Consider the following 13,431-nt stretch of genomic DNA (forward strand, 5'->3'; position numbering starts at 1 on the left):
AGATCAGTTAGTGCTGACACAGTGCCTGGTTGCCTCTTGTACTGACTATTGCAGTTTTAAGCTTTTTACGCTCAGCAAAAATCAGTTTTTCACTCAGACTTGAACCTTGTCTCTCTTTATTTTTCATCCACACAAGAATGTCTGTGCTCTGTAAACATAAAGCATTAACATTTCCTTTGGTCTGAGGATGCACTGGTTTTTCTGTTTACATGCCAAAAAGGTATTCCCCTCGGTAACACTCCTGCTTGGTTGGAGAGGCGGGTATTAGCAGGTACTGACTGCAGGAGAGAGCATATATACATAAAAGCAATGGAAATGTTGCGAAACAAGATATACTACATTTGATCATATACAAAACAAATAATGTATGTGAGATCAAAGATTTGTTTATGTGTATTTTGTATGTGTATGTGTGTGGTGAGAGAGAGAGAGAGAGAGAGAGAGAGAGAGAGAGAGAGAGAGAGAGAGAGAGAGAGAGAAAGGGGGCCATAAATAAAGACCAGTAATTAGAGTTTGGAGCTGACAGCTGCTTCTTCTTTGGTATTGTCTTTAGTTTTCCCTAGTTTACTGGTGCCCAAATTCCTGAGAGCTTATTACTACCCTGTGTGTACCTATACTGAGTATACTAAATAACATGTACTAAACCATGTGTATTTGAGAACTGCAGTTCTCGAACATGTGAACAGTCAGCATCAGAAACGTTTTTTTAAAATAAATGACACATTTTCTTAATTAGCCTTAAGCCAGTGTTTCCCAGCCAGGTCCCTGGGGTGTTTCCCAGCCAGGTCCCTGGGGTGTTTCCCAGCCGGTGAACACTTTTGCACTGTCTCAGCTCCCAGGTGACCGTAGCTGGTATTCAATGCCGATTACCCGGGCCAAGTGCGTTAGGAGCTGGGCAGAGGAATGTGGGTTGTTTACAAAACAACTGAATTCTCATCTGAATGAAGGTATGACAGAATACAGAAACACCCCTGGCTGCAGCAGCAAGAACTATTTCTAGAAGAAGAAATAACTGTTTCTATAATGAATTACAAAATCAGAAACAATTCTATGCTAATAAGTAGGTCTTACTTCAAAACTTTATTGGCTACAGCTAAATTGCCATTATCCTAGGAACTCCTCCTTTGGTATGTCTATTTTAATCTGCACAGATCCATGCGATTTCTTTGCTTAGAAATGCCAGATCTGATGAGTCAGTATCACGAGTTTCAAACAACCTCCCCCATGCAAGAGTGTTGGAGCTGGGCCTTCCTGCTCCGTTAGTGTAGCGGTGTAAATGGAATACGTTTCACACCAGCTTGGCTGCTTGACTGGGCTTGATATTTGAACTGTTTGAACATAAAAAAACTTCAGAAAAATTCTGTATCAGGAAGTTATCCACACGACAGTAACGCGAGAAGTTCAAAAATCTTCTTCTTTCTTTTTCAGCCTGGTGAAATGGATTGATGAGTGTGTGCCCCAAGACCCCTTCCTGAACCCAGAGCTGATGAAGAACAACCCATGGGTGGAGAAGGGCAAGTGTATCATTCTTTAAGAGAGCAGGAGGTGGCCCCACGGCCCCCCGCCTGGGGGCAGCAGGCGGCCCTGCGACTCCACTCCCAGAACTGAACACACCTGAAGTCCTGCTCCTCCCCGTTTCGCTTTCACAATGAATGTACAACAGCCATTATCCACACACCCACACACACACCCACACACTCACACTCTCTCTCTCTCTCTCTCTCTCTCTCTCTCTCTCTCTCTCACACACACACACACACACACACTGAGTCATTAGCATCCTACACTCACTTGCAAGATTTAAAACTTTGCCATGCATTACTGTTATTATAACTATAAATGTCAATATATCTTAATATGCAGTTAGTGGAATTTCTTTCATCTCATATTTCGGTGTTGTCACCGTGGCTTGCCCTGTTTCGATGATGAGTTCAAACATACAGCATGAATGTGTAACTGCCAGAAATGGTCTGTAGGACCCCTGGATATGGGACACAATTCATTCAGGAACTTGAGAAGCCATTGGAGGTGCTGGCCTCTGTTCTTCTGAGCAACCCGCTCATCCACCTGGCCGCTGCACTATTTAAAGACAACACCGCCACGTAAATACCATTCTGTACAGATTAGTCTATTTAATTTATTGCCTAATTTATTGTCTTGTATCTATTTATTTATTTATTTGTTTGTTTATTTATTTATTTATTCCTGGTTTTAGCAAGTGCTGATATTTTTGGTGGGCTTGCTCTTTGTCTGCACCCTCCCTGATATAGATAAGCAAAAGGGAAAAAACGCATCGGTTTACCATCGAATACTGCCTTGTACACAGTTTCCTTAAAAAGAACGTATGGGTTTTGCCAGGGGTCTGAGAGCCATGAGGTGGCACTGTGTGCAGAGGTGAGACTGCACACAGCCAGATGCACATCTGCTTAGTGCTGTGTTCCTTCAAAAGCAAGGCAGGGCTGAGGGGGAATTCATTATGTCTGATTTTGTTTTACACACACACACACACACACACACAATAACTATTCGAAATCTAACTATCTTGCGGTATATTCCATTTGAGAGTGCTTTGAAGAATTATGCATAACTACTAGATTATTAACTAAGCAATAAGTAATGGCATTTTTTTATTAAATGTTTTACAAAAAACATTTATCTTGAATAAAGTAGAAGATTTTTAGACAGCCTGGATGTCATTTGTTTGTGTTTGGTGTGTTTGTGTGTGAGTCTGTGTAATGGGGAAGATTGTATACACATCACTTCCTGACACAGTTGTATGATATGCAAAGACAGACAGATGCAGGATAGTTTGGATAAAAGTGCCATGTCCTGCTCTCTTGTTTAGTGGAGACATTTACATTTACAGCGTGTGGCAGATGCTTTTTTAAAGTGCATATTAAGTGCTAGAGACTCAGTGAAGATGGTTATAACTCCACCAATCACATAACTGTGAGTCCTGTTAATATGAAATGCAAAGCAGGGACTCTGTCTCTGATTCACATCGGTCTCTCAGAGAGGCGGAGACGGGTGTGTGTGAGACGGAGGCTGTGTGGAGCATGTATCAGACAGTGCAGGGCAGAGTGTATCAGATATAAGGCAACGGGGAGAGTGTATCAGACGTGTATCAGCTGGCTCCATCCTGCGACTGTGAGACCACGACTGTCATCATTTCATCTTTATGCCTCCCTCCTCTCCAGAGGACGAGCAACTTCATTCTCTTCTGAATAATAGAGTAGCGGAGAGGCTGTGGGGAGACAGCCCCTTCACCACATCGCTCCCACTAAAACAGGCTCATCTTCCTCTGATCATCTTTCACTGCAACCAGCCCCTCCCCCCAATAACAGCCCCTCCTCTCTCTACTCCAGCTCCCCAAGAACAGGATGCCAGCAAGACTCCTGTGATTCGTGAGGCTAATGCAGTCGATAATGATAATCCAGGGCTCTGATAATCCAGGGCTAATGATAATCCAGGGCTCTATTCACTCTCTTAGATTAGGATTGTTAATCTGAGCCCTCATTGCCATAGACATTCCCAGCCACACATACTGATCTCTGTGCTGCTTGGAACCCTGTAGATAACATTCTGGTCTGCCTGAATTAACTTGCTTCCTCAAACATTCCACATATCGAATGCTTTCTACATATAAGTCTGGGATAAGGTGGTTCTCTGGACCTGATGAGGTTCTCTGGATCCATGAGGTTCCATGGACCAACAAGGTTCCCGGGGTAAATAGGGTTCTCAGGACCCAGTGGAGATTCTCTGGATTTAAGGGGTTTTCTGGATTGGGGACTCTATGAACCCGATGGGGTTTTCTGGATTGAAGGGTTTCTGGAGATCAAGGTGTTCTCCAGACCTGACAGGGTTCACTTGCTATAATAATAATAATAATAATAATAATAATACCTGAGATTTATATATAGCACTTTTTAAGAACCCAAAGGTGCTTACAATTACAGATATACAATACAGGAGACCTCAGACACAATAAACATAGCGTGACACCTTGTCCATAGTGCATATACATGACCGGTCTTAACGTCCCTGTAAGTGTGTGGCTGGTACATGTAGGCTGTGGATCTAGGTGCTATGGCTAGATAAGAGCCATCTAAATTTAGAAGGGTTAATTTGCTCTTTACGGATGAAGACTGAAAGGTTCTGACTTGAAACGACACTTGCAGCTCTGAGCTTGTTGTTCTCTGTGGAGGATCCCGAAAAAGCTGCCGAGTGACAGGAAAAGTCCCAGCACGCAGAAGTGGTTCACAGCCCTCGGTGTTCTCTGCACCCAGCCGCAGCCGAAGGTCATCGCTAGGGCAGAGGTCGGGTCAGTGGGGTCGGCGCATGACCCCTACTTTCTCAGGCCTTCAATCTTTGCACCATGCCATAATCCTCACAAACCCCCCCGTGTATGGCACATGTAAAGTCAGGATTCCAACACCATTTCCATGGTGGATACTGTTCGGTGAAACAGTTGGCATTGTTTGAAACATTGTTTTGGGCCTTTGCTGCAGCGTTTCCACTGTGCGAATTGGTCCAGATGGCCAGCCACAGCAAATTCGAATACATGCTTCCATCTGTGTGTTTCCATTCACTCCAAAATATCTCCCATTAACCTGCTTTTCTGCTCGGATCTGGATTAAGCTGGGTAGCGGCCTCGACTGCTTCTGGCCCTGAAAACTCCATTAGGTAAATGGTGAGGTGCCCTGCCCCCGCACTCTTACACACCAGTGGGCCCTGCAGTTTGGCTCCGTGGGCCTCACCCTCTGTGTGCATGGCAGTCAGGCCAGAGCAGCCGAGATCAGAGCATCTGTGTCAGGCTCGGATCAGAGTGTGGAGAGGAGGCAAGCATCAGAGGCCGAGTCCGGCAGAACCTGGCCATTTCTGCTGCTGAATACACACTCTCCACACACTCTCCACACATTCTTCATGCACACTCTCCAAACACTCTACACACAGTCTCCACATTCTCCATATGCTTTTTTACACACTTCATACACTTTCCGTAGGAGCCAAAATAAATATACTGAATATATCTCTGATTACCACGGAAACCACCATTGGCTTCACCTTCCACATCTTTTCCAGCTCTTCTCTCAGCCCTGAATGTTTCTCGAGCTTTTTGTGTTCCCTGTTCCTGATTTTGCTAATGTTTGGGATTGCCATACATCTATCACTACATCCCTCTTCTGCTGTTTATCCACTACTACTATGTCCGGTTGGTTAGCCATTACCATTTTGTCTGTCTGTGACTGGAAGTCCCAAAGGATCTTAGCACAGTCATTTTCCACCACCTTCAGAGTATCCCACTTTCATCTTGGAACTACACTTTGTTTGGTACTGTTCAAGACGATATTATTATATCCTGTCACTTTAAGAAATTCTGAGTGTATATTTTGTTTTTATTTGGCTTGCTAATATGCCTTCCTTAAAAGGAGCGCACTTTTTTTTTTTTTTTTGCTGTAATGTATCAGTGTTGCATAAACCTTTTGTTTTTTTCATGGAAGTATTGGGATTACAAGCTTGGAAAACACAGTCTTTCTTCTGTAAACATTTCAAAACGTATGTGCAGATTCTGAGGTTGCTACGAGGTACGAGTCAACCGTACTCAGCTAATTAAAGCTTCCTACACCAATCCACACAAACCGCATATGCTCTCTCGTAGACTCACTACACACTCCATACACTCTCGACACCCTCTGTATATACTCTCTAAACACTCTCGGAACACTCACACAACACTCTCCACACGCTATCCACACGCTTTCCGCTGATCTAGTTCTGTCAGCAGCTTCCCTCCGAGCGTCTGGCCGCTGGATCTGTTCCAGCCCCTACCTGCTGATGTTCCCAGAGAGCGAGGCCAGGCCGGGGCCACACATCATTCCCTCAAATGAGGACAGAGCCGCCGTGCTGGAGCCGCCCGCTCTGGCTCTTCCCTGAACCCCTTCGCCTCGCTGCGCTCTGGCTTAATTGGAATTGGCTGACTGCGAGCTGATTGAGTGCAGAGCTGGGCTGGGACCTCTACCTTTGACCCAGTTTTTGGCAAACATGGAAAACCACTGACAACCACTGACACAGCCTCAGCACTGTGTCCGGATCAGAACCAGTAAAGCAAGCTGAAGAGTCACAAGTTCTGTATGAATTCCCTGTGCCATGTCCAACGAGTAAGATTTTCACATAACTGTAGCCAAGATTAAAAATATTTATGGAGCCTAATAAAACGCACATAGTATTTAGCATTACCAGTGTGAACTAGATGCTATCCATAAGTAGCAGAGAGCTCTGGTTGTTCTTCTGTCAGTGAGCGTGTAAACCGGAATTTTCAGAGGTAAACAGAAACGAGCAGGACCCCGTGGGGCAGGCGAACTCCACTGTGGGGTTATTAGTGCGCTGGGTTAACTACAGCAGGGCCGCACAGTTTTCACAGCCTGCTGTCTGGAGGTTTCCGCAGGGAGCCGCACGCCAGCATCACGGAAAGCTCTGGGCCGTTCTCCTCTTACGTCTCCTGCAATGGCAACGACCAGTGCCACCCAGCACACACCTCCTACCGGCACTGCCGAGCCGCTCACGTTTACACGGGTTGGGAGTAATCACGGCTGCCCTCTGCCCTCCCTCTGAAGGGTATGTTTGAGTCTATGTGTGCATGTGTGTGTGTGTGTGTGTGTGCTGTGACTTGCATGTGACCCAGAGGTCCCTCTTTAGAAGATTAAAGCCCCAGGCTGTCAGATCTCTAATCTCTAGTGCTTTGTTAGCGGTGCATGTTATGAGAAGGCAGGCATATGCGTGTGTGTGTTTGTGTGTATATATGTGTGTGTGTGTGAGACAGAGAGAGAGAGAGAGAGAGAGAGAGAGAGAGAGAGAGAGAGAGAGAGAGAGAGAGAGAGCACTGCACACTTCACAGCTCCAGTACACCACCCAGAGTGGAATGTGTTCAACAGAACTTTAAACATGCCATGAAGATCTCACAGGAAGAGAGAAGAGCCTTTTCAGCAGAGTACCCAGGGGATCTTTGCCCACCTAAGTACACACATCCAATATAAGACCTCCCACCACAATCACCAGCTGACCTCTATTTAGTGTGTTCAGAAGGTCAAATGAACAAGCCCATATACACACATCATCCTGGATACTAGTGATGGCAGTGGTGTATATGTGCGTGCCTGCGTGTGTGTGGTGTTTAGGGTGTGCGGCTGTGTGTGTATGTGTGGTGTGTGGGGGTGGAAAGTGAGGTGAGTATTAGGGCAGACTGCGTGCATGCATGTCGGTGTTCATGTGTGTATGGAGTGTGTAAGGTCGCGCTGTGTGTGGGGGGTGTTTAAGAGGGATATATGAGGTGTGAATGAGGGAAGTGTATTTCTACATGAGGTACGTGTGAGGATTATGTTTGCGTGAGGGACGTGTGAGAGTGTAAGAGCATAAACACTGCAGAAGGATAATGAACTCGCTGATGCGGTCTTTTAAACCCAGAAATTATTTTTGTGAGAACGGTATTTTTAATGTTTGCGTCCAACGCTATGGGGGGGGGGGGGGGGGCACTGGGGAGCTTCTGTCCCCGAATTCCTTGTATTGTATATGAACATTTACAGCAAATTTTAACTCAATATAAAAGAAAGTTGAAGTGCTAAAATGCACTAAAAGCAGGAGGAGATGCATGCTTACTGACAGTGAGGGCCCGAGCAGAACTTGGCAAATATGAAATATTAATTGGTCATGGCAGCTGTTGGGAGCTCTGCTATCTGCAGTGTCTGTGACAGCATCGCTCATCGTGCAGGCCTCTCGGTTCCTGGGTGAGCCCAAACGCAACATCTTCCTGGGGCTTTGTACACTTCACACGGCCCTCAGAACGCCTCTCTCTCTCTCTCTCCTCTGTCTCTCTCTCTGTCTCTCTCTCTGTCTCTCTCTCTCTCTCCCCCTCTTTTCTCTATTTCCCTCTCATTATATCTTTTTTTTTTTTGCAGTGGCTTTACTGGCATGACTGTACAAAATACAATATTGCCAAAGCATTGAAAATGCTTACATTTTTTTCTCTCTTTCCCTCTCTCTTCCTCTCCGTCCCTCTCTCTCATTCTCTTTCCCCCTCTCTCTCCCTCTCTCATCCTCTCTCTCCGTGGATGACACCACTTTCCTACGCCCCCACCCCACCCCATCTCTCCCCTTCACTCTGCGTCCCCGAGGCCTCATTACGCAGCACAAGCACGGCGAGCCACAGTCAGCCAATTCACGAGCATTAACAATTCATAGCCAAGCGGTGCAGAAATAGCCAGGGCTCCACGCGGCTCCGCGTGGGGGTGTCGGACGCCGGTTACACGCGAGCCGCACATCCCTTCACTTTCTCGGCTTTGGACGGACGCGATCGGCTCCTGTTGTCCCCAGGCGCGCCGCTCCGGGAGGAGGAGGCTGCTGTCGGAGCGCTGCGGAGAAACCGGACGCCTGCCGTTATAGCAGAGCTTCAGAGCAAAACTCCTACAACCCTGCTCTCGCATGAGTCACCACGCGCTGCAGTTTGTGCTAAAACACCACGCTGTAAATACTTCGATCTGTTCTTGGTTAATTTTAAACCACAAACAGTTTTCCAGCAGAGATTTTGAAGCAAAAACAGGCTACTGGCTTAAAAAGAGATGTGAAATCATGTTTGCTATGGAGATGCCTACATATTTGTGGGCTGCACTGTTGTGTCACTGCAAGGAAGTCAGAAACTTTTGTTTTTTCATGAGACAAATAGGTCTGGGTTTGCTTGGAGGCCATTCCTATGCTCTCCACTCCTCTGCCCTGAGAATGCTACTTAATAAAACATTGTCAGCCTGGTAAATCTTTAATGCCTGTGTCTTAAAGCATTAGCCCACATCAACACGCATTTAGGACATCTTCTGCCCCAAACAGCTGACTCCTCCACCTAAAATCACCAGAGGAGATTTAGCCGTCATTTCACTTATAGGGTTGACTTGTGCCAGCATCACAGGTATAATACCTATTAAAATGGAGGAAGCAAACAAACACAACAAAAAGACACAACAGACACCAGACCATCAGATTTAAACACACTGTATACTACAGCCTCGCTATCACTGACTGTAAACACACTAGAGCCTCACCATTATTGACTTTATACACACTTGAGACTCAACATCTGACTGTACACTACAGCCTTATCATCAGACACTGTACAAAAACTACAGCCACACACACACACGCACGCAGCATGGACAAACAACCGCACACACATTTATGAAAGAGCATACTAACAGTTTCAATGTGACAGATCCAACAGTACAGTCTGAAAGAGCAGGAGGGATTAACCGATAATACAGTGGGGTTGTACTCCTCTTAGCCTGTTGATTCAAGCAGCTTAGCTCACCACACCAACAGAGGAGAATAACAGAAATGCATGAAACTACTAGAGACCCACAAACCTCCCCGCTGTCCTGGGCTCCTAAGACCAAGTATTGTTCCTGCGGGCCCATTGCATAGTGTAGTCACCTGCAGCAGCTTTAAAGTCACTTTTAGAAGATGATTTGTAATTATGTGGGAATCTTAGTGGAAGAACACATAACCCGTCCTCTTCCACAGACATGCGCTTTTTTATCAGGGTGAAGAAATTAGAATACAAATATAATTAAAATGGAGTTAATATAATTATAAAATGAACCAGATTAAAATATAATTATGTATGGCTAAAATATAAAAAAGAAATTTAAGTAATAAAAAATAAATGCCAACATCAGTAATTACACCGTAATACATTAATATCTTAATGTCTTTATATTAATAGAAAATCCTTTCAGTAAAAGCGACCTCCTCTCCCCACCTGACACTGCAGTCACCTTTTTAGATATAGCGGAATAATAATAGCTACAGTATGACACAATGACATCTAATTTAAAACCCTCACTTTCACACACACACACACACACACACACACACACACACACACACACACACACACACACAATCTCACACGCACACACACACACACACAATCTCACAAGCGCGCACACACACACACACACAATCTCACACGCACACACACACACACACACACACAATCTCACAAGCACGCACACACACACACACACAATCTCACACGCGCACACACACACACACAATCTCACACACACACACACACAATCTCACACACACACACACAATCTCATACGCACACACGCACACACAATCTCACACGCGCGCGCACACACACACACACACAAACACACACACACACACAATCTCACACGCACACACACACACACACAATCCTCACACGCACACACAAACACACACACAATCTCACACGCGCACGCACACACACAATCTCACACGCGCACACACACACACACAATCTCATACGCGCACACACACACACACACACACACACAAACAAACACAATCTCACACACACATAATCTCACAAGCGCACACACACACACAATCTCACACGCACACACACACACACACACACACAATCTCACACGCACACACACACACACACACACAATCCTCACACGCACACACACACACACAATCTCACACGCGCACATACACACACACAATCTCACACGCGCACACACACACACACACACACACACATAAACAAACACAATCTCACACACACACACACATAATCTCACAAGCGCGCACACACACACACACACACACACAATCTCACACGCACACACACACACGCACAATCTCACACGCACACACACACACACACACACACAATCCTCACACGCACACACACACACACACACAATCTCACACGCGCGCACACACAAATACACACACACACAATCTCACACGCACACACACACACACACACAATCTCACACGCGCACACACACACACACACACACACACACAATCTCACACGCGCACACACACACACACACATAAACAAACACAATCTCACACACACACATACACACACACACATAAACAAACACAATCTCACACACACACACACACACAAACAAGCACAATCTTACACACACACACACACAATCTCACACGCACACACACACACAAACACAATCTCACACACACACAAACACAATCTCACACACACACACACACACACAAACAAACAAACATAATCACACACACACAAACAAACAAACACAATCTCACACACACACACACACACACACACACACACACACACACACATACAAACAAACATTAACATACACACAAGTGCACAAACACACACTTTTGAGCTGTGTGACAGTGTTACATCAGTGTGGTAACTGCAGGGTTGCTGGAAAATCTGCCCTGTGTTGTGCTCATCCAGTACAGAGTTTAGATCACACTGCTATCAGACACATTTTTGATTTAACACTAAATATAACACATGGTGACACATTTACACATGCGCTGAAATTAAAGCTATTTGTTCATATCCTACTAGAACTACTCAGTCAGGAGATTAAACAGATTTGATTTTCCTCCTGAATAAGTAAATTATTTAATCACAGAACTCATGCATCTTAAATATAAATAACATACATTTTACATTATATATATATATATATATATATATATATATATATATATATATATATATATATATATATATATATATATATATATATATGCATGGCTGATACAGGCTGATAACTAGGCTTGTAGCTAAAAAGTCTGTTATACATGTTGACAAAAAAACAACAACATTTTAATTTTACTCTTACTTGGAGCCATCCAAATGGTAAGGATGTGATTCCATGGCTGTACAGGCAATGTTAGTGTCATGCACAGCCATGACAACGTGTTACCTTCGTCCAAATATGAAAGATACTCAGGAGAGATGTTTTAATGCCTTAAAAACCATAATGAACTGGAGCTAGATTTTAGGAATCTGGGGTCATAGAACTCTGATTCCCTGATTTCCTTGAGTTTTCTGAGTTTTCCGAGCTGAGTGTTGCGTGACTTGCCCGGTGCCTCTGTGCCCATCACACCTGTCTGTTTGTCCTGCGCTGAATTATCCCTGACTTTGATCGACAGGGCATTTTGGTCAGTACTGTTTCACACTCTAACACTGACCTACGGTGTCCTGCAGCTTGACTCTTCGCTGGGTGACCTGCTCTCTGTCCTGCTGGTACAGAGCCAGCGGGCAGCCCTGGCAGGACGCTCCCATCCCCCATGCAGGCAGACAGGAAGCTCCCGCTACCTGTTGAGATAGAGAAAGGGAAAAACGGATCTCCGCATTCTTTAGAATCTCCATGGGAACTGCTGACTTATCAGATGGATGCTGCAGTTGAAGCCACATGTTTTATTTCTTAAGATGTATCGATTGATCTTTGAAGGTTAATACGTGGAGAATGACAAGAATACAATGATCGACATCCAGACAAGGGTGATGGGAGGGTGGTCTCTCCCAGGAAATAGGGGTGATGGATGGTGGTCTCTCCCAGGAAATAGGGGTGATGGATGGTGGTCTCTCCCAGGAAATAGGGGTGATGGAGAGTGGTCTCTCCCAGGAAATAGGGGTGATGGATGGTGGTCTCTCCCAGAAAATAGGGGTGATGGATGGTGGTCTCTCCCAGGAAATAAGGGTGATGGAGGGTGGTCTCTCCCAGGAAATAGGGGTGATTGAGGGTGGTCTCTCCCAGGAAATAGGGGTGATTGAGGGTGGTCCCTCCCAGGAAATAGGGGTGATTGAGGGTGGTCTCTCCCAGGAAGAAGGGCGATGGGGGATTGGGGGACAGATGCTACTCACACATACACACAACACAGGCCACATTCACACAAACACACAACACAGAAGCTGCATTCACACATACACACAACACAGGCCACATTCACACAAACACACAACACAGGCCACATTCACACAAACACACAACACAGGCCACATTCACACAAACACACAACACAGGCCACATTCACACAAACACACAACACAGAAGCTGCATTCACACATACACACAACACAGGCCACATTCACACAAACACACAACACAGAAGCTGCATTCACACATACACACAACACAGGCCACATTCACACAAACACACAACACAGGCCACATTCACACAAACACACAACACAGAAGCTGCATTCACACAAACACACAACACAGAAGCTGCATTCACACAAACACACAACACAGGCCACATTCACACAAACACACAACACAGAAGCTGCATTCCCACATACACACAACACAGGCCGCATTCACACAAACATACAACACAGAAGCTGCATTCACACATACACACAACACAGGCCACATTCACACAAACACACAACACAGAAGCTGCATTCACACATGCACACAATGTCACGAGCACAAGATGGGGACACATCCAAAGAAATCACCAGTAAGGCTGTGTGTCATCATTAAGCTTTCCTTCCAATCAGTTCTCACCACTCGGGTTAGCAAGTTTATGAGAGTGTCAGTGATGGAGCTTGTTTCAGACAGGGAGACTCTACTGGCATTCCTA

The 13,431-nt window shown here is 45.3% G+C and overlaps 1 protein-coding gene across 2 annotated transcripts in view; it reads left to right on the forward strand.

Moving 5' to 3' along the window:
* The window catches only part of gng13b (guanine nucleotide binding protein (G protein), gamma 13b), a 7,603-nt gene extending 4,919 nt beyond the window's left edge, over nucleotides 1–2,684 (forward strand). For both annotated transcript variants that reach the window (XM_027017855.3, XM_081711362.1), the window contains one exon: nucleotides 1,429–2,684. In XM_027017855.3, the coding sequence (XP_026873656.1) occupies nucleotides 1,429–1,534 (106 nt within the window). In that variant the 3' untranslated portion in view covers nucleotides 1,535–2,684. The remainder of the gene's footprint in view (nucleotides 1–1,428) is intronic.
* Nucleotides 2,685–13,431: the final 10,747 nt, after the last annotated feature.

This window comes from Electrophorus electricus, chromosome 3, assembly GCF_041902795.1.
Source record: "Electrophorus electricus isolate QZ-2024a chromosome 3, ASM4190279v1, whole genome shotgun sequence".
In the NCBI taxonomy this organism is placed as follows: domain Eukaryota; kingdom Metazoa; phylum Chordata; class Actinopteri; order Gymnotiformes; family Gymnotidae; genus Electrophorus; species Electrophorus electricus.